The sequence below is a fragment of the Peromyscus eremicus genome, chromosome 6, assembly GCF_949786415.1.
Source record: "Peromyscus eremicus chromosome 6, PerEre_H2_v1, whole genome shotgun sequence".
Lineage (NCBI taxonomy): Eukaryota > Metazoa > Chordata > Mammalia > Rodentia > Cricetidae > Peromyscus > Peromyscus eremicus.
The window spans coordinates 1,463,925-1,486,271 of record NC_081421.1 but is presented as its reverse complement, the minus strand read 5'-3'; the positions used below and the strand labels follow the sequence as shown (position 1 = coordinate 1,486,271).

Sequence of the window (22,347 nt, the reverse complement as noted above, 5' to 3'; positions counted from 1 at the left end):
ACTTATAGTGTTTTATGACTATCTCCAAAATCCAGTTATAAAGCATTTTCATCATCCTGAAAATTTCATTGGGCCTATTTACACTCAATCCTCATTCCCACTGCCAGTCCAACGCAGCAACAAATCTGTGCTGTAGACATTCCCCAAAGGAGACCCTAAAATGTATAGCTTTTTGCTTGTGTTTTTTCGGTGTATCATGGTTAAGGGGCCCATTATATCACAGCATGTTGTAGTTGGTGAACTTTGTTAAGAAATTTCAATTGTAAGAAATCACAGAGCTGATACACTTTGGATTCCTTCCATTACTTAACCATAAATAATGGTACTAGGAATACTCAAGAGCGCTGACAAAAACAAACATGTTTTCCCTTCTCTGAAGTAGACGTTTATGTATAGAAATACCAGGCTGAAGGCTAAGGTGTTTTCTTGCTTCTTAAATAAATAAGAAAATTTAGAATATGGCTGGAGACTTTCCCTGATAGAAATCCTAAGAATTCAATAATTGTCTTATGTTCTGGGTTTATTTTCACTTGGTTCAATTATATTCAAATTTTGTGACATCCTTTTTAACCAGAGGATATTTATAAGGTTCACTCTTTAAGTAATCTGTTTCTGTTGCTGATAAATTTAATCTGATTTAATTCTGTTTTTGTCTGAGACGTTTATTTTATCGAAGACTTCCTTAATGTCTCTGCAGTTTGTTTTATGTATTAAAGTCCAATATATGACGCACCCTGGATCATGATGCATGGCACTGTAAATCATTCTGCTGGATTTAGGAGTGTTCTGCAGGATGCCAAGGATAAGTGGTGACATGGTGATTTTAGAGAGTGTTAGTTAAGGAAGGAAATTCTTTTCATATCTCTAATAAATATGGCTTATATACTCACAATTTTTCTTGGTATTTAAACTATGATTTATCATTTTTATTTAAAATTGGCCTTCATAATCTTTGCTATTTTCTGAATCATAAATTACTATTTCCCTCTTTCTGTATTCATTCAATTCATTTTTGAGTCTGTTTTGTTCTAAAGTTTTTGTATCATCATGCTTGTCCTGTATTTCCTTTTTGTAAACTGACAGCTATGCATAATCCTGTAAGTATTTCTTTTACATGTGTAAGTGTTTTGCCTTCATGTATGTTTGAGCATCATATGCATGCAGTGCTCATGGAAGCCATAAGAGAGCACTGGAACCTCAGGAACTGCAGTTACATATGGGTGTTAACCACTGGGGATGTCAGAATGGAACCTGGGTCCTCAGGAGAGCAGCCAGTGTCCTTACCTGCTGAGCCATCACTGAGCCCCACCCTTTAAATATTTAGATAGAACTATCTGACTTGTGGTTTTGTTCCCACTTTAACTTATTTCACATCTGTAAGAAAATGTCAGTTTGTTTCAACATTTTAGAACTTTCCACTGATGTCTTCTACAACACTAGAAATTTTCACAAAGTTTTCATGGGCATGTGAAATATATCATGCTCTTCTTACATAGATACTTTTTATTTTGACTTTTGCAGACAGAGACAGGTGTAGTCAGTCTATCTCAGGGCTATAAATCACAAGTGGTTCTAAATTCTATTTTATTAATGCTCTAATCTTCAACATTATAAAATATACTTCATCTTTCCACAGTTATTGCTTCTTGGCTTGCAAACTAATAAGGAGGTCACATATAAGATCATGATTCTTACCATGTTTTGCTTTGCATTTATGCAGCCTTCCATGCTCATTCTTTTGATCTTTATCTGTCTCAGTTATTTGAGTTTTGTACATACAAACAGACCAAGTTTTACTTTTGCAATTAACATAACTTTTTTCTTAGAATGGTGATTTTAAAGTGTTTTACATTTACTTTTACAAGTGATGTCTACTGTTATATATGCCACATTTTAAGTTACATTTCAATTTTTGTTTAATAATTATTTATTTACTTTTAAATTATATGTATGTTTATGTGTTTCAGGGGGATAGGCACATGGGTGCAGGTGTTTAAGGAGGCAAGTGGCGTCAGGTTCCCTGAAGCTGGTGTTACAGGTGGTTGTGATCCACCTGAGAGGTATGCTGGGAATGGAATGCAAGTCTCATGGAGAAGCAGTACATGCTCTTAACCACTGAGCCATCTCTCCAGCGCCCTACATTTCACTTTTAAGAGTTCCACTGTATGTATTCTTCTTGGTTTTATCCACACAGATACTCAATATTTTGAAAACTACTTACCTTTCTAGTTTAACATGGAAAATAATGCTCTAGTTTTAGACAGCATTTCACAACTACCAATCCCAACAGTCAACTGTTTGCTGTCACTGAATTCTCTCTCACCAATAAAAGCTTAGACCTATGTCTTCCTGACTTACTCCATGCTCCTGTTTTCCTCAGTCTTCCCCAAGTCACTCTAGTTATGACATTTCGGCATATTTAGGTCATAAAAAAAGGACAATTCTAGTCTTTCTATTAACTTAAATACCTGTTTTCCTCTTATTTCTTTCTATTAAATTCATCCAGTGTTTTCCAGCAGTAATTAGTATTTTCCGCTCATTCTAAATTGGCTGAACTCTGCACCAATTTTCCAAAGACTTATTCATAGATACAATTCTCTGTGTGCTCATAAATTTTGTGGCAGCATCCTTTTTGCTTTTAGTCTACAGATGTGTTTTAGAGTAACATATGGCCAGGGTCATTTATTTTTTTTTTTAATTTAAACTTAGGCACCAGACAAAATTGGCATTGCTGAGATTTGAGAAAAATACCAGGCAGCCACGCTTAAGACAGTACCAACCATTTCCATTTGCATAGAATACATAGAATACAGTCTTTAAAAAGAATACTTCTTATGTTCTGGAGAAGATGGTCAACAGAGGCAGCTTACAGAAAAAGAATTTGGGGAAATGTGTTATTGTAGGATGTACAATCACAAAATATCAATAGGGCTCATTGTTAGAAAAGAATAGAAATAATTTAAATAAACTACCATGTCAGAGTGCAGGCCTGAGAATACATCTCCTGGAGAACTCAATGTACACAGCATTCCTGGTCACAGAAGTTTTCATTGAAGTCATATAGATGTGCACTTTTCATTTTAACAAGTCTATCTTATTATATTCTTAAAAATCATAATTTATCTATACTAGAATGTAGAAATTAACTATCCTACATAAATTGTGATCTTGTAGTATAATCTACTATTAATAAAACATTAATTTATAATGACACATTTATTATTTTATATTTTCCATAGGATACTGTCTATTAAAATGAAATAAATAAAATTTCATATGCTGAAAATGAAATACAAAACTCAAGAAAAATTTCAGTACTTATTTCTGTAATTCATTATGAAGACATCAACTTACTTGTGACCTAAATGCTTCAAAAAATATCCCAGAACTTTCAGTGCTTGTACCCAGATACTTTCACTTTTAGAGGCCAATAATTTGTAGATGACCCTAAAAAACAAATGATCTTTTAAGCATCTAGCTAATATTACAAAGGAAAGAGTACTTTATATATACATTATAAGTACTGCTTTCCAGCACATTGGAAAAAAAAAAAAAAAAAAAAACAACCAAAAAACTCAATTCCTGAACACATACTTAGACCATATCACTACTTCTCTTGGGATTTTAACACCTAAACATGTTGACTTTATCCTTTCGTGATTGCTAAGTGAACCACAGGCAGACACCTACCTTGTCATTTCTCTCTTATGAAAATTTAGAGACTATTAACATTAGAAAAGGACAGGGTCACAAAACAGGGATAATATAGCAGGAGAAAAATCACATACAAATCCATTGGTGAATGCTGACGGGATATAAATACTAATAATCCTAACACACCTCTTTAGGTTCACTGTATTCACCAGAAACAATTGTTTCAGACCTTACAGATATATATGTCATATTACTAGCTGCACAGTTCAGTGGTGCATTATCATCAGGGCTTCTTATGTCCAACTAAACTAACAGCAAAATTGGGTCTGGAGATGCAGCTCAGTGGTAAGCTTTGTCTCCCATGTGTAATGCTGTGGGTTTGAGCCCCAGCACCACAAGTAAAATAAAATAACAAGAATTAAATGAAATTCATTCTTTTTGCATTTTTTTTTGTTTTGCTAAGACTGCAAAAAAATTTAAAAGGAAATCTGTAGGAGGTAAATTGTAGGTTTAAGTTCATGAGAATTCTAATAAAAAAACTGTGCTTCTCTTACTAATAATTAATTCATAATTACCACAACTAGAGTCACTTTTCAAATTATTTTAGCTTTGGCCTTTGGTTCTACAATATTTTTCAAACCTGTAATTCCCACTACTAATCCACCACCCCTGCCTAGGACATCATCTCTAATAGTAATGAATAATATAATTTCTAATGCTCTTACTACATTAGTCTTTCCATTCTCATTCATGTTGCTGACTATAAAGCTTTAAAAATACATAATATGACCAAGATATAGATCACTGATTCTGGTTGGTCTGTGTGTCTGTCTGTCTCTCTCTCCATAATTCTCTTGCATCTTCTTTTTCTGAAATGCACCATGTTCTTTATTGTGCTCTTGCAAAAATAAATAAATAACTCTGCTTTTCCCACTATGCAAGGCCTGCACTGTAGCAATCACAATTACTCAGCTTCATATTTGTACAGACCACTTCTGTACAGTTCATTAGCTCCCTGAGAATATGAGAACTGACAGCTTTTTCCTTTTCTCTCTTCTTACATTCATGGAATAATCTAGGGTGCACAATTAATACTACTGCTATTATGATCATACCTTATTCCATTTCTTTGATCAAATGCTGGTATCATTGAGGCTGGGTGTTCTGACATTAAAGCCACTAATAACTGTAATACGTCATGAATATTTTCATCCTGCATAATAAGAAATATCAGTATTTATTTAAATTTTATTGAAAATTTTTGAATAAAATAATAAAATGAAAGATACAAAATATGCTCTACCTCATGCATTGTAAGTAAATAATTTAATATACTCTGAAGTTCATCTTCTTTCACGCCCCGATCCTAATTAAAAATATTTTGTTAGTTAATTAAAATCTGAAGTTAAGACTTTAAAGAAAGGCATCAAAATCAACGACATAAAAACATATAGAAACTTAAAAGCAATATGTTCATTAAAATCCCCCCATGTTTCATAATTTAAATACATTTTATTTCATTTAAAAGTAACTATTTTGAAAACTATAACTGTGTTTAATGTTTTAATATGATTGAAACTATTAAAACTTAGGGTCAGGAATGCTAGCATAAGTGTTCAGAATCAAATCTAAAGAAGTAGAGGCAGGTGGATCTCTATAAGTTCAAGGCCAGCAAAAACTAAACAAGACTGTGATGATTTCATGTTACAGTGCTCTTATTATCTATTGCTTCCATAAGCAATGAAAACTCAGGGGTTTGTGGGATTACCTTGTGTACTGTCATACAACTTGCCTTGTGTACTGCCTTTAAACCACATTACTCTTGAAAATCCTCCATGACAAAACACTCTGCAATCTTAGCTACAATGGAACACATGCCATTTTCTAGAATAAGGCTTTCTGCTCAATTCTTTTTCACATGTTCCTTATCTCAACTGGCACATCTCCTTAGCACATCCATACCTCTTAACATGGCCATCTTAATAAATATTTGACCAAATTTAGGTGCAAAAAAATGGTACTATTACAGAGTTTGTAGAAAAACATGAAAAGGCATTCTTAATAATTTAATGACAATGATATTTATACTTTGACAATAGTAGTTCCTTTTCACCAAATCATTGTAATTGTAAAATAAAGTTATTTTACCTTTAATATGAGCTGTTTCAGAAAAAGCAACATAAAAGCCCGAAGTGATATGATCTCCTTCTGTGATGGTCGGGGACCATCTGCAAAGAAAGTAAGCCATGCCATTAAATAAGCTTAATGCAATTATATTTAAATTCTGTAAAATTATATATTAAATGTTTCAAAAATCATAATGGTTGCTGCTGATGTTTTATAATTTCAAAACTGTAAGAATAAAATTAATTTTCAGGTTTTTGGCAATTTCATATTATTTCCTGAATGTTAGGTTTAGGAAAAATCCAAATATTATCATGGATGTTTTTCTCTTAGTTTTTATTAACAAATTTCCTTATATTTCTTTGACCTGTAAACTTCTCCCCATTTAGAGACTCTTCCTTTAATCACATGCATCATATAGAAAACTGTCCCACTCTACTTCCTCACAATTATTATTTTTGCATCCTTTTCTCCCATGTGCAATGCACACTGTAGTGAGCACCAGCAAATGCTGAGTCAGTAAATGAAATCAAGCATGGGGAGTTAAAATACACTTATCAGTTCCATCATTTCTAATTTTAAAGGATTCAATTGTGAATGTCTAATTGCCATAAAAATGAGAATTTGAAAGGATCTGTACACTGTATGACATAAAATAAAACACACTTTTAAGCACAGCTAGACTCACAAAAATTGTTTAAACATCAAGCAATAAAAAATGTCACTGCTTTATATATTTTCAAAAGCATATATTTTATATATTTTATATATTTTCAAAGCATAATTCCCTTGGGTATCCTTTATAACATACGATTATCCACTCACAAACATTTCATGCAGATTAGTGCAATTGCAAGCAAACTGTCACCCAGTGCATTCATCTATTATTAGAAACAAACCTGTTCCACATTTTCCAAGTGTTAGCTGCCATTTTTGCCCACTGTTATCAATCAATGGCAAAGTACCTAACCCTTCTTATCGATACTTGACATTACTTTCAAAAAGCCTGCCTCGTTGTGATTTACAAAACATACAAAGAATACACAAATGTTTCAGGTTAGTTTTTACTTCACTGTAAGGATGAAAATGATAGTATTGCTGAAATATAGGGCATGTTAGGACAAACTGTGTGTGAAGCATGCAAAGCAATGAAGCAGTGATTCAATAATTTAAACTGTAAACATGCAGTAATTGTTAGCTATAAATATGCTTGTCACACTCTTTATAATGGGAACAGCATGCTGCAGAGAAACACACTTATGTTCGTGTTGTGTGTATGACATGAATCCAATTTTAGTAAAATAAAAAGCAAAATATAAAATTAAAGTAAGATTTATTGAATAAATTTAAAATTAATTGCAAAACGAATCATAACTTTATACCAGTGGTTCACAACATTCCTAATGCTGTGACCCTTTAATAGTTTCTTACGCTGTAGTGACCAAAACTATAAAATTATTTCATTGCTACGTCATAACTAATTTTGCTGTTATGAATCATAATGTAAACATCTGATACACAGGATATCTGATATGTAATGCCCCCCAAAAGGGGTCCAGACCCACAGGTTGAGAACCACTGGCTTTATACAACTGTTAAAACTGAGGTAATGGTACAAATGTTAGAACACTGGTTTAACAAGGTAAAATAAGAAAATATGTAAATATATACATATACAATAGGAGCCAGTTCTCACTATGGAGAAAAGGTTGCAAATACCAAACGCTTTAAAGCTGGGCTGGGCCAGGTGACTTCAATAGAGTATGTTATTAATAGAGCTATGTGCACACATATAGTTGTATATCCTAGACCTATCCACTAGGAAAACCAAAAGAAAATATACAGAAACACAGCAGGCACAACTAACACTCATCCCTTAGTTTTTAAAACTTCATATCCATTAAGCAAGCAAGGGTTCTTTGCAGAAACATGGTTAGAACAAGAATGGTAAGAATGGTATAATAAGAACCAAGAATATTTTGTGTTATACAGTAAGAAAATACTACAAAACTATGGATCTCTGCACAAAGGCACAATATAACCTGTGAAGCTTCTTACTGCACAAATCTGGAAGAATACAAGCATCAAAATACATCAGGATACTACCCAGGAGCCAGTGCACTATTCTTTGCCAGGTCCTTTATCAACATGTTTCCATGTTGCACTGGAGTATGCCATGTTCATTCCAGTATAATATGCTCATATGTGTTTATGAAATAAAACAACAGAATTCACAGTATGGAACAGATTTTATGGCAACAGAAAAATAAAGTACAGGGCCCTTTCAGAGAAAGCTACCAGCTGCTAATATAATACACTGAATAAAAGAGGAATTCAAAAATCCATACTGATATAAAAAACTGAAAAACAAATACATACAGAAGGAAAACACATTCTCTTTGATAGCAGTATGCAAACTATTATGTTAGAAAGTATCCCTCTTGACAGCTGACAGAGTAAGATAAATTCCATCACGATTTATCTTGAAATAAGTAGGTGAAGCTTTGCTACAGAAGTAGACGAGACCCTAGACAAGCATTCACAGTTAACACCACTAGACACAAGTCAGCTGATCATCATGTATCCCACTGACAGGATGGATTGAGACAGAAACAGGATTTCTGTGCTATTCCTGTCAAAAATGAAAAACCCAAGTCACCATGAAAAAACACCTACAAATCCAAACTGAGGGGTCTCCAAAATCTGTCTTTACTTTTCAAAAATCTCAAGGACATGAAAGGCCAGAGAATGCTCAAAGACCCAGTGTACATAAAGGAACAAAAAAGTGACTAGGAAATGCAACTGTCCTGCAACTGGCATTTTAAGAAGATAAGTATTATGTTTTGTAGAAGTGCTACCAATGAAGTAATTGATAAAATTTGAATGGGGCCTTTGTTAGAAGTAGTATTGTATTAATACTAGTACTCTAATTTTCATGGGTACTCCACTATGACTTAACAGAGTACCTTTATCTTTGGGGAAGTACACAGGGAAGCATTTGAGATGAAATAAGAAAACATGTTTTCTATCATTTATTTTCAACTGATACAAAGAATAATGTATATACTTAAGTATTTCACAAAAAGAGATAATGAGAATGACAAATTTTTTAGTCAGCATTCAAAGGATCAGGCTATCTGGTGAGGGACAGACTGATTTAATACAGTAAAAATAAAAGATATGTAAATATACCAAATATGTAGGTATAGTTCAGTTTTTTTATATAACTCTTAGTAACTTTTACGTTTGTAAAGTTATGTTGTGAATCAGAGGTTAAGCTGAATGACAATATGGTTTGTTCACAGTGGAGAATACTACAATTTAGCCTTTCAGAACAAGGGCTCCAAGCTCTTCCAGGCTCTAAGTCACATAGCTGTGATTCATAGTTCTGAGAAATTGTAGTGCAGCTTTCAGCTTTTTACTGGACAAAATATGGATGGTATGAATAACACCTACAATGTTATGTATGTATCTGAACGTGTTTATGTATCTCTAATTATATTACATGTTATTAAAGATATAAGCAAAAATTACTCAACAGAGACTGACTCTGGGCATAATCAACTCAAAAGTCACAAGATAAACTCCGACAAGACAGACTAGACATGACTGTCAGTGACAATTATTGACTCATCATAAAATAAAAAGTAGGACTACCAGAATATTAGCATACTAATGCTATTTTTCCTTTCACAAGGAGATTAGTGTGACTATACTAGCTGATACTACTGTGAACATTCTGAGAAAATCCCTACCACACACTGCTGGTAAAACTATAGACTGGCAGGATATTTCTGGAAAAAACCTAAAATATTTTTAATTAGCCCTTTCTTGTCAATTCTAAACAAATCAGAGACAGTCACATAAATGGGAATAGGTCACCACATTTTTTTATGGAATAAAATTTAGAACATATAATAGGAAGCATGATTATAAATGGAAAAAAGTAGTTTGACTGCGTAGAAAAGCTTAACCATTTTCATGTCTCAACTTACTGACAGGGAAAAGAGCTGCACTTTCAACTGTGCTTCTTCCCGGGCAGTGGACCGTGAGTGTTTCTCTTTGGGATTATTTTGTATTCTAAAGCTGTACATTTGTATAACTAGAAAACATGTCTATATTCTTAAAACACAAAAGCAAACACAGAAAAGTTAAAGCAGTTTCTACTATACTCATGTCAAACAGCATATCTGAAATGAAAGTTAAAAGCAGTCTAAATACCCTAAAGTTCAAAGGACTAGAAGACACTTATGGGACCAGTCACATTTACCCATTGTTAACATTATGACTGTATCTCCCAGAGCTCCCCATAAAAAGCATCTTGGTCAAAATCAAATGCATTTAAAAATATGTTTCTTCCAAAGTATTTTAACACTATAACAGTATTAATACAGTTAATTTATTTGTGTTTGGGTGATGCACACATGTCACAGCATGGAGGTCAGTGGACAACTTGGAGGAATCAGTTCTCTCCTTCCATCACGTGGAGCCTGAAGATCTAACTCATGCCATCAGTTTTTTGAGGCAAGTGCCTGTAAGCACTGAGCTGTCTCACTGACCCTAGGCTCTTTTTTTTAAATCACATGCAACTTCTAAGATAATATTCTACCTCATAAGAAATCAAAGAGCTAAAGGAGAATTGTGGTCATGCACATGTGTCCACTTGACTTGTACCCAGGATCTAGACAAGCACATGAAAATGGAAATGCGGTGGCAGGGGTGCTTACCTAGTCCTTTAGGTGTAATACCACTGCTGTCAGCAGGATTAATGACCCAGTAGTAATATTTTAATGTGTGCATTAACTGCAATACTGTTCCAACTCTTCTTATGGTGGTATAGATGGTAGCAGTTCCAATAAACTCAGCAGACAAATAGGTATATAGGGAAAGTTGAACCTAATATATAATTATATAATATATAATTAAAGTAAGTTTAAGTGCTTATTAAGTATAAATTCCATTTTAATTCAAATGCAAATCGGCAACAAACTATTACAATTTCTTGTGTGATTTAAAATAACTTTTAATAGCCATTTATATCTTAAAAAGTAATAATCAAAATAAACACCCAACGAAAATGATTTCAATAAAGATAATCCACATTACCCAATTAGGAAAGAAGGTTCTCTATCTAAGGATAATAGCCACTATCAATTATAACTGAGATTTTAGTGTAATTAGGGCTAATCTTATGAGAAATAAAATGATGTAGCTGTGTCTCGGACAGCTCCTAAGGAAAGGATCTGTTCGTCGTTCCTTGAGCACACCCTTCCCCAGGGGAACAGCTGCAGTGTATCAGAGAACATACACTGCCATAACACATGCCAAAGGTTGCGGGACTCCACTTTCTTCATGCACTGCCACCATACAGAGCTATTATGTAGATTTTGACCATATAAACATGACAATCAAGCACATTAGTTAGAAGAGGGAAGAATTATTAGCTGTGGTTTTAGTGCCACAGTGAGATAAGCTCTATGAAAAACAGGAGTTAAACATTGCTTACTCAGTTGTGAAAAAGATTTCAAAGCTACAAAAGACAATCCCAAATCACTATATTCCTCATACAGATCTAAGTTAGGATTAAATTTAATTATATTACAAAAGGCTTTTATGTAAATTTCTAGAAAAATACTGTGGTTTATGTATATGCTTATTTAAAAATATTTATGTCATGATAAAACATCTGAGTTCAAAATGAAAGTAACTTCCTATTCTAAATGATCACAGTGTTCTGTTCTCTCTTCCTAGTCTTTAACAGTTGCTCACGATTCTCTTTGTTGACAAGCTATGAATCATATCTAATAACAAAAAAACTCAGTTCTACACCAAGTTTAACATTTAACTATAGTTTCATTTATTATATTTACATATTCAAATTTTTATCTCTGCCTTACACTGACTAGAAAATAAGCAAAAAAAATGTTGAATGTTTTCAACTGGATACATTAGATTCAATAACTATAAACTGTATCATTAACTTTACTTTATAACATTAAACTAAAAGTAAATGAATGAACCTGAACTACAGACCTTTGCAGGTGTGTGTATCCAGATGGCTGGGTTGAATAAAATGTGGTCACAAAGCTGCTTCAGTAATGGTGCTCCATGAGATAAGCCATCCAGGTATTTTGCAAATGATAAAAACTGCTCCAAGACAGCTCTGGTTATGTGAACTCTTGATGACTAAAGGCAGAAACAGAAAGTCTATCTAGAAAAGTTTGTGATATCAAATTATATATTGTTTATAGGACTAATTCAAATAGTCCCAAAAGTTTAAATTAAAGGCACAAACGTGTATACTGTCTGTTAGTAAAAATGTAGTTAATGCAATTTTATGATATTCCTTTGGAGTGATAGCTTGTCCAGTTACAGATAAGTAACTCTTTTCAATATAAAGAAGTAAAGCAAATTATGAATAAGAATCTCAAAATGACAAAAGATCCTATAGAAATTAGGGTAAAATAATTATAATAAATTGAAGAAAAAAGAGTGCTTTTATTCAAAATCATTTCACAACAAGCACAGTAGAACCCTATGTTCTATTCCTCTAGGCATTTCAACACTGACAAATGAAGTTTGCTTGCCTCCACACAAACCTGCCTGGCCTGTCCATCATAAAATCAGACATGACTTTTCTGGACACAATGTTCTCATTTGGCTTCATGATCCTTAGATTAATCCAGAGATCTCTGCTCAAATATGACTTCCTTTGCCCCTTTTTCACTATAAATAAAATATCTCTTTTGATGACACTCTGACCTTCTTCACATAACATTTTTGTGCAGAGTATTCCCATCACAAATGCTCAACTGCTAACACCAATATATGACTTATCACTAAACACAGCTAAACAATAGAACTTCTAAAACTCATGATCATTCTTCACAACAGTTTGATAAAGCAGACACTATCCTATGTAACTGATGAACATTTAAAATACAGCCTGTCTAAAGTGAGATGTCCTATAGAGGTGTAAAACAGATTTTTATAGCATACAATGAAAATAATGCTTTAAAAAATGGTCTCACTTTTAAACTAATCAAATACTATAATAATGTTTTGGATATACAAGGCTAAAAATATTAATTCACTTGTAACTTTTTATTAAACATTTTAATTTGCATTTGATTCTTGAGTTATACTTCATTTGGCCAATGCTACCCTATAATATAATTTCAGACAAAAATGTAGTAACACAGAAAACACATTGGTCATCAGAAATGTTGATAATCTAATCTCCAACGCCAAAAGCCTGTCAATGCCAACAAGCATTAGGACTATATTCATGTGATAGTAATTCATAGTTTACAGATAGGTTTTGAACTTGCTGAATGCCATGAACACATTGGACCTCTACATAGAGACGTTTGCCTTTTTATGCTCATTAATGCTACTGGAGAGTATATTTAGATCCACACTTAATCTTTACAAAAACTTTCTTCAAACTGAGTTTTATTGGCGACTCAAACTTTTACCATGTGTACAATGAACTTTCTCTGCAATAGCATTTACTTTGGCCTGTGAATGGTACTTACTCATTATGTCTCAAATTCTCTAAGTAACCCCTGTACCTTTCTTTCCTCGTGAAACAGAGCACACTGTTATTGATCTTTTATCTTCCAGTCTCTTCTGTAATTCTTCAGTAAATGTTTAACTAATATTCATATTAAATTCAAAAAGTAAGCAAGAACAGAAATAATAAACTGGGAGATTAGAAAAGATAACAAGAAAGCCAATTGTTCTTGAAGTGTTTACTTCAATTGATTGCTTTATATTTTATTCTATTTTGTAATTTGTTTTCATTTTTACAAGTAAAATAATCTTTAAAAAAGATGCAGCAATACAGATGTTTAGCTAAGTAGTAGAGTGCTCTCTTCACATGTGTGAGACATTTGGGAACACACACACACACACACACACACAAACACACACAAGGGATTTATACTTGGGCAGTTAATAGGAATAAATCTTAGGCAGAAGCATCACAATGTGAACATCACAGAAATGTAAACTCTGGGATTCAAGCCATATGACATTAGAATATTTTAATTTACTTACTGTTTTAACAATTTCATACATTTTTCAATTATTTGAATTCTTGTCACCTCCTATCACCATGTCACATTCCGATCCTCCTTACACAAGGTCAGGGAAGACAGCTGTGAAACAGTGTCTTCTGGACATGACATGGCCAATATCCCCATGAATACATAATTATGAAGTATATGAAGCCATGTGCTGTGCATAGATGTGATCTCATATGAAGGCTAAGGGAGGATGACAATGGGTTCTAGAATAGCCTAGTTGGAGAGTTAGTTCAAAAGAAAATAAGGAAGGAGCCTGGGGAAAAGGCTCATTGATTGTTCATGCAGAAACCCAGGTTCAATTCCGAGCACCTACACAGTAATCAAAATTATTTGTAACTCCAGTTCCAGGGGATCTCTTCTTGCCTCTACAGGCACTAGGCGCACAACTGGTGCACAGATATACATGCAGGCAAAGCATCCATATACTAAATAAATAAATCTTTAAAAAAAGAAATGGAGGAAATGAAAAGGAAGGGGAGGGGAAAGCTATGTAACACATTAACTGTATAGGTAAATGTATTTGGAAATAGTATATGAAATATTAGAAAAAAACAATTAGTGTCCACTGGGAAGTAACTAAACAGCAAATAGTAGCACTGACTGCTATAAGGAGCCACTTACGTTGAATAAAAGAATATTTGTTAACATTTATAGGATATAATGAATGGCTTGGCAGAAATTTTTACTTTATTGAAAAAAATCATTCAATACATGAATGGTCATATGTTACATAACTGTGGGAATTATTTTAATTGGTAAATGTGTATCATGAAATAATTGAACCTTAATATCAATTCTGCTTTTCCAAGATACCAAGGATGAGATCCACCAACCTAACTAAATCATATTAATCATCAGATGTTGGGGGACAGGTGACAACATTTATTTCAGAGACTCAGCACCAAACTCTAGCATTTTCATTAAAACAAATTTAGACACAAAGGAAGGCAAGCCCTAGGCTGACAGATCAATTGGAAGGGAAAAACTGTATATGGATACAATAAATGAAATTTGTCTCTCTACCTGGATGTAAGGGTATAGAGCAAAAACCCTGTATACATGAAGGAGAACAGCTATAGTATAAATCAGTTCTGGAGACAGCATAAAAAAGACCTAGACAAAGCTGGTGTCTGGTATCATTTAAGACTTATATAACCAAACCTAACACTGAATTCACTGTTTAGATGGTTCTGTAACTTTCCTTATCTTATCACTGTGCTTGGGAAAATTTCCCGCCTGTTGATGTCCAATTAAAAGTTTGACTAGTTTGATCCATCAGCAGGTTGTTACTGGACAGAAAGAAAATGAAGTGGGGACATTGTTGTACAAATCAATACACTATTACGTTATTGAAGACATCAATCCACTCAAGTACAACACTCTTCTCTGAGTTATACTAAATAATCATTCTCATCATTCTCCAGATCTAGCAAATTCCCTTAACAATGCTTGCAACTTACTTTTTAAATAGCCTGACATTAAAATTTTGTTAATAATTCAAGTTGAATGCTCTGTCAGTTTCTTGACAAAATGAAGACTGACAAGCTATTGTTATCATTTGGATGTGAAGTATTGTTCAGTCTCATGTATGGAGGGCTTGGCCTCTAGCTGGTAGCACTATTATAAAAGATGATAGAAAGTTCAAGTAGAGGCATCTAACTAGAAGTAGTCACTACAGTCATGCCCTAGAAAGACGTGAAAGATTCAGGTGCACACAGAAGAAAATTAATAGAAGACTGGAGCAAGGTACTGCAAAGACCAGCATGTATATTACATGCATACGCTTGTTGCTAGGAGAAAGGCAAAGAGGGATGACACACTGAAGTCAACCAGAGTGGTAACACATGATACCAGAAGTATGAGATTAATAATTCAGTTAAATAAGGAGTAAGATCATTTAAAGTAGTGTGATAAAGGACTGAATATGTAAATATACTGGCCAGTTTTAGCCATTAGCCTGAAACAGCCTAGAGTCACCTAAGAAAGTAGTCTCAATTGATGGACTGCCCATATTAGACTTCCCTGTGGATATGCCATAGGGGGTTATGTTGATTGTTAATTGATATAGGAGGTCCCAGCTCACTGTGAGTGGCACTATTCCCTAGGAAGGTAGTCCTGGGCTACAAAGAAAACTAGTTAAGCATGAGTCTGAGCCATCCACCTAGCCAGCTGGCATGTATTCTTTCATGGTTTCTACTTCAAATTCCTGCCTCATTTCCTGCCCTCACTAACTCAAAGATAGGCAGCAACCTGTAAGCTAAAATAAATGCTTTTCTCCCCTAACTTGCTTTTGTTCACTATTTTATCACTGCAAGAGATATAAAACTAGAAAAGTAACTAATGCGGAAAGAGGATGATATTGGGACTAAGATGGTATCCATGAATGTAGTGAGGAGAGTAAAGGGTAGGAAATAGCAATTGGTTCTGCATACATTCTTAATTTTAAGTTTTAAAGATGCATTTATTGTATTTTTTGTGTATGAGTGTTTTGCCCACATGTATGTATATGTACCATGAGCATGCCCAGTGACCAGTAAAGTCAGAAGAGGGCTTTTGGGTTCCCTGGAACTGGAATTATGGATGGTTATAGCCCACCATCTAGGTACTTGGAACTGAACTTGGGTCTTCTGCAAGAGCAACAAGTGTTCTTAACCACTAAGATATCTCTCCAGTCCTGGATTTTGGATATATTCTGATGACTAAATATAATTATTGAGCGTTTGGAAAAACCTATAAAATCTAATTTAGTGTGAGAAAAACCAGAGTAAAAATGGATTAAAATGTTAGGTATAGCTAAATGATAATGAAATTGACTAAGATAAAAAGGACAACAGAATATCTGAGAGAAAAATCAGAAGCAATAATTTGGTAAATGAAATTTGTGCAGATCACTCACTTGCTGTGGGATGGTCTGTATGTCAAGTGTGTTGCTGATTGGTCAGTAAATAAACCACTGATTGGCCAGTGGCTAGGCAGGAAGTATAGGCGGGACAAGGAGGAGAATAAAGCTGGAAGTGGAAGGCTGAGTCAGAGACACTGCCAGCGCCATGATGAGAAACAGCATGTGAAGATGCCGGTAAGCCACGAGCCACATGGCAGGGTATAGATTAATGGAAATGGATTAATTTAAGCTGTAAGAACAGTTAGCAAGAAGCCTGCCACGGCCATACAGTTTGTAACCAATATAAGTCTCTGTGTTTACTTGTTTGGGTCTGAGTGGCTGTGGGACTGGCGGGTGATAGAGATTTGTCCTGACTGTGGGCCAGGCAGGAAAACTCTAGCTACACTCACTGGACATCCTAGTGAGTAATGAAATGGAGAAAAACTTGAGAATAATTAGTATCTATAGGATAATGAAAGCAACCAAATGGATGAGCTCAACTGAATGAGTTATAGGAGAAAATGTTTTCAAGAATAAGACCAGCAGGTAAAAGGTAGTCTTCAGAAGGAAATAGAGAAACTGACACAAAACTGAAAAAAGACAATGCTGGAATGTAATGTTGCAGCTGGTATCAAAGTGAAGAAAATCTAAATAACCAAGCAACAAAACGAGGTCAGTGGAGCAAAGGTTTCAGCAATACGAATGCCAGTATGGTGATTATCTGAAAACCTTACTGGAACAAGAGCATATTTGCGAGTAAATGGAAGTTTATTATTTGGAAATTAAGGAATATGGTGTGCAAAGTAAGAAACAAATTAGAACTTCAAACGCTCCAACAAAAAGATATTTAAAAAATCAATGATTATGACAAATTTTTATGAAAAAATTTTAAAATGATAAACAATTCAATTAGGTTTTGAAAAACCTATAAAATCTAATCTATTGCAATAGAATATATTTTAAATTATAATTATTAAATGCACTGTCCATGAGATCAGTAATAAGAGGTGTCCATTATTCAACTTCTAGTCAACACTGCACCAGAAGTCTCAGATAGTACAATAAAGCAACAGCAAAAACAGAAATAGTTATCAGAAAAGAAATAAAGTCATCTGTTTTGGATGATACTACTTCCACAAACAAAATCTTAAGGCATCTACAAAGACCTATAATTAATGAGGGAGTAGCAATAGCAGTACAAACGGTATGAACTAATCAATAATTCTATTTCTATGTACACGACAAGTCAAAAACTAAAAAAAAATGGTTAAGACATGAAATAATATATTTGATGAAAAATAAATCCATCAAAAATGGATTTATTTACCATCAAAATCAGGTAAATTTTTACGCATAAAAATAGAAGACATTGTAAATAATTAAAAAGATGAAACAAATATGTGAACTGAAGGGTTTAATAAAAATATCACTATAACAAAATAAAACTGCTTGTTTTATGAAAACTGATGAGTTAATGTATATAAAAATGCAAAGACAAAAGGAGCGAGGTAATCTTAAAGAGCAATTAATGAAGAGAGATGACTGCATTATCAACTATTGAGATGTAACAAGAAGCTAGATTAAAACTGTTCACTGCCTACAAAACAGAAAACAAAATCTTACTTTCATAATGTCCCTGTTTTATAGCAAAGATGAGATTGCAATGCAGCAGATCCATTATCTTTTCAAATAAATGGATTAGTTAGACATAAGTGCATGTACTCAAGAATAGTGTTATATTCCAGTAAACCACTGTAGACAAAGCAGTGTAAGTCAAGAATGCATTAAATTCACCTAATATACTGGAATCTTAGCTTAGCAACATGCACACTTCAAATCTTGCCTTTTCCCCCTCATATTTATAGGTCACTGCAAGTTGTAGATCATGGTCATTCTCTATAGCACTAGCACAAGGAAAATCTTTTAAAATTGAGTTTTCTTGAGACAGAGTCTTAGTAACCCAGACTAATCTCAAACTTGTATTTCTCCTGCCTCAGACTCCCTAGGCTTGGGAGAGAATTTTTCTCCAGTTTCTACTTTTATTCACAATTTCTTAATTCGAAGTCAATGCTTACATTCAAAGCATAATATAAGTTGATATTTAATTACCAAACAATATTATCACTAAACGATCAAAAGGTAACTTAAGAAAATATGATTAGTGATTGTCAACTATACCTGTGGCAAAAGCTACATACAAAAGTCATCAATGTGTATTACTTACCTTTTCAAGTAAGTAGCCAATGACTAAAAAGCCTTTTCCACCCAGCATCTGTTCTTGCATGGCTACTGAACTTTTAAGTAGTTCAACGAGGAATGCCAAAAGAGTAGCACTGCGTGTAAAGTACAGACAATTTCATTTTGTAGTCATTAAATATTTATTATAAACATAGTGCTCCATTTCAGTAATTTATTATGCCAAACAATAACAAACATTCAAATTAATTTCTATTTTGTTAAAAAAATGCTGTATGACTTTAAATACACAAACATGTACCTTGTCACAAGTAAGAGAAGATGTGATTAGTTTTATCCTTCAAATTAAAAACAATAAACTAAAAAAATAACTGTATAATTTATATCCCAGTTAAGCATAAAATGTATCGATACATATATAAAAACTAATTCCTACTTTGAGTGAACCTTGCAAAAGAAACATATCACTATTCTATAATATAAACACTATCATAATATTATATTTAAAACAGGCTATAAAAGTTTGAAATATGTACAGGAAATTGTTTGTGAAGAACATACCTGTTCTTAAACTTATTTTAGAACTATTGTTTATAAGCACTTATTTGATTTATAAAAATCAACCAGAGAAATTTCACATACCACTTATGTCCACACATGCCCTCAGAAAAGTTCATGAGAGCAAAGTAAAGAAATGACTCATGTATTATAGAAGTGAGAAGCTGCTAAAATTAATTACACAGTGCACACAAACATATAAAATCAGATAACGGTGGGTACCAGACAAGATAAGCACTTGGTATATACACTGAATGAGTAAATGAGGAAAAAAAGGAAAGTGACTGCAAAGAATTAAGCTTTGATAATGTATTTCTTCATGAGTTAGAGATATATTTTCAACCAGCAGCACTGATACATGAATGAAAACATACAGCCTTCATTATATGTGCTTAACACAGTTAGAAGAAACTGCCATATACTAGACTTTATTAGGAACTGAAATACTATCTATCTGAAATGTTTTGTAATATGTCTCATATTGCCTATGTATAATAAACACAGCATTATTCTTTCTTAAAAATATTTAAGAAAATTTGATAATGAGGAAAGCTCAACAATTATAAAAGAAATATATTTAACTGAACTTTAACTTACTTAGCTCTCCTGGTTTCAAAAGTATTGACAACACACTTCTCCAGTAATTTGGAATGACTATCTATCTATCTATCTATCTATCTATCTATCTATCTATCTATCTATCTATCTCTCTATCTATCTCTCTATCTATCTCTCTATCTGTTAGACTAAAAAAATGTTCTCATAACAAGAACCAACAGCAAAATAATCATTACCATTATTATAAAAAGTGATGATTGAAATCTACTTGATACTCTGATAAACATACAACCCAGAAATAAAGTACTTCATCACAGGAAATTAAAACTTAATCACATTAGCTAGTTCTACATCGGTAAACCATACACACAAAAAAATGAAAATTAGTATTACCAAACAGTGATACTCTTTTTACTTTATCTCTGAGCCAAAGGTAAGTATTTCTAAGGAAAACACAACTAGCAAAGACTCCCTTGGGATTCTGTAAAGAAGCTATTAAGCAATCTAGTTGATTTCAAATGAATTGGGTCAATAGTCAAGTCCATTTCACAAACAACTGCTTAAATCCTCTATTACGTATAACATTTCTGTTTAAATGTTTGAAAATAAAGAAAGCTACTGCATAGACAATCCACAATTTTCAAACCTATTCATGGAATTTCACCTACACATGAGTTAGGAAAGTGGGTTCCTAAGCATCAGAACTGTCAAAAGAGAAGACTGAAGTCTGCCTCGCAACGGTCCCTATGATACATTAAGGAAAAACTGGAAGTATTCTTTGAGAAAGTCACACACACATGCACATAAAATTACAAAGATGCCGTGGACTTTTTTATAAATCTTTTATATCACAAAATTATTCATTTGCAGTCATGTAATGTGTGAATTCAGGCTTCTAAGTACAGTGGCACTCCAGTGCAAAAGCAGAAGGACACATTTGTTATAATTCCAAAATGTGAACACAAGATCATGCTGTCCATAAAACATTGATTCCACTTTGGTATTATCCGTGAGAACAGAAAACTCAAATGCATTTACTAACCAAAGTATTTGAATTTATACCTAAGACCAAATGCAATAATAGCATCGAATCTTTTCAAAAAAAATCTTAAAAGTAAGGTATTTTTTGACAAAGTGGACTTAATAAGATGGCCATCTTTGAAGATGTACAATTTCAAACATAATTTAACAAACTTACCAGTAACTAAAATGCATCGGATTGTTGCAGGGCTCACAATAAACTTGCAAAATTCTGTGTACTGCCATACAAAATTTCTCTCCATTCTTGCCTATTTCCAACTCCCCTAGATACAAAGGCAAATATAAAGGATACTTCAGCCCATTCCTATATCTCCTGCATTCCACTTCCTGTCTAGAACACATCACTTCATGTGTCAGGGTCTAAACATATACACTAAGCCAAAAGAAAGGCAAGCAGCTCTGTCAACCAAAACTAAGACAACATAAAACATGGCTGCGCAAAGTACAGCTTCAGCCAGCCAGAGACAGACTGTCAGAGGGTTCCTGGGCAGATTAGAGGGTATTAATTATTATGCAGTAATATAAAACTACTAACCTTTCCAATTAAAAGTACTATAATGTATTATTTTGTAAGTAACAATCCTACTTTAGGAATGGTTGAGGATTTTTAAATCCTGTCTCCTTTGAAGGGCAATGACACTAATAATCTACTATGGGGAATTTTCTCCTGAAAACTTAATTACCATCTTCCAATTCTTAATAAGCTTTGATTAAGTTAGCAAATAATATTCACGTATCATTATTTGTGAGAGCTAAACATCAGAGGGTGAAGAGGTAGCATGATACCAACAACTCGGGATATTTGTTGTCAGGGCCTGCTCACCATCTCAGTAGAGAATCATACAACAGTTGTGAACAACATATGAGAATATTTAGTCACTACATTTAATATAAATAATTTTAAATGAAAATATATACACTATATTTTCATTCCATTAAAATGTATGTGACTATAGATTGACTTATTTTCAGTGCTTTTTCTACTTAGTGTTTCAAAATAACTAATGTAGACTATTCATTGATAGAATCAAGAAAGTTTTAATATCTTTGGGTACTTTTAGTATTCAGATACACAAGATATTGCAAAGATATGCCTCCTTTGTAAATGAAGTTAGAAGGAATGAACATATAATCTATGAACATTTCTAAAGCCATCTCATATAAAAATAGAATCTGAATACTTGATGTTTATATTAAAACAAACAAGCTATCATATCTCAGTTGGCTTTCAAAATAAACATCTTT

General features: G+C 33.3%; 1 protein-coding gene across 3 annotated transcripts in view; it reads right to left on the bottom strand.

Annotated features, from left to right (window-relative positions):
* The window catches only part of Nbea (neurobeachin), a 547,801-nt gene that overhangs the window by 400,585 nt on the left and 124,869 nt on the right, over positions 1 to 22,347 (bottom strand). For all 3 annotated transcript variants that reach the window (XM_059265100.1, XM_059265102.1, XM_059265101.1), the window contains exons 11-17: positions 18,974 to 19,082; positions 11,812 to 11,964; positions 10,506 to 10,674; positions 5,803 to 5,882; positions 4,958 to 5,020; positions 4,770 to 4,867; positions 3,355 to 3,447 (exon numbers count right to left, since the gene is read on the bottom strand). In XM_059265100.1, the coding sequence (XP_059121083.1) occupies positions 3,355 to 3,447; positions 4,770 to 4,867; positions 4,958 to 5,020; positions 5,803 to 5,882; positions 10,506 to 10,674; positions 11,812 to 11,964; positions 18,974 to 19,082 (765 nt within the window). The remainder of the gene's footprint in view (positions 1 to 3,354; positions 3,448 to 4,769; positions 4,868 to 4,957; positions 5,021 to 5,802; positions 5,883 to 10,505; positions 10,675 to 11,811; positions 11,965 to 18,973; positions 19,083 to 22,347) is intronic.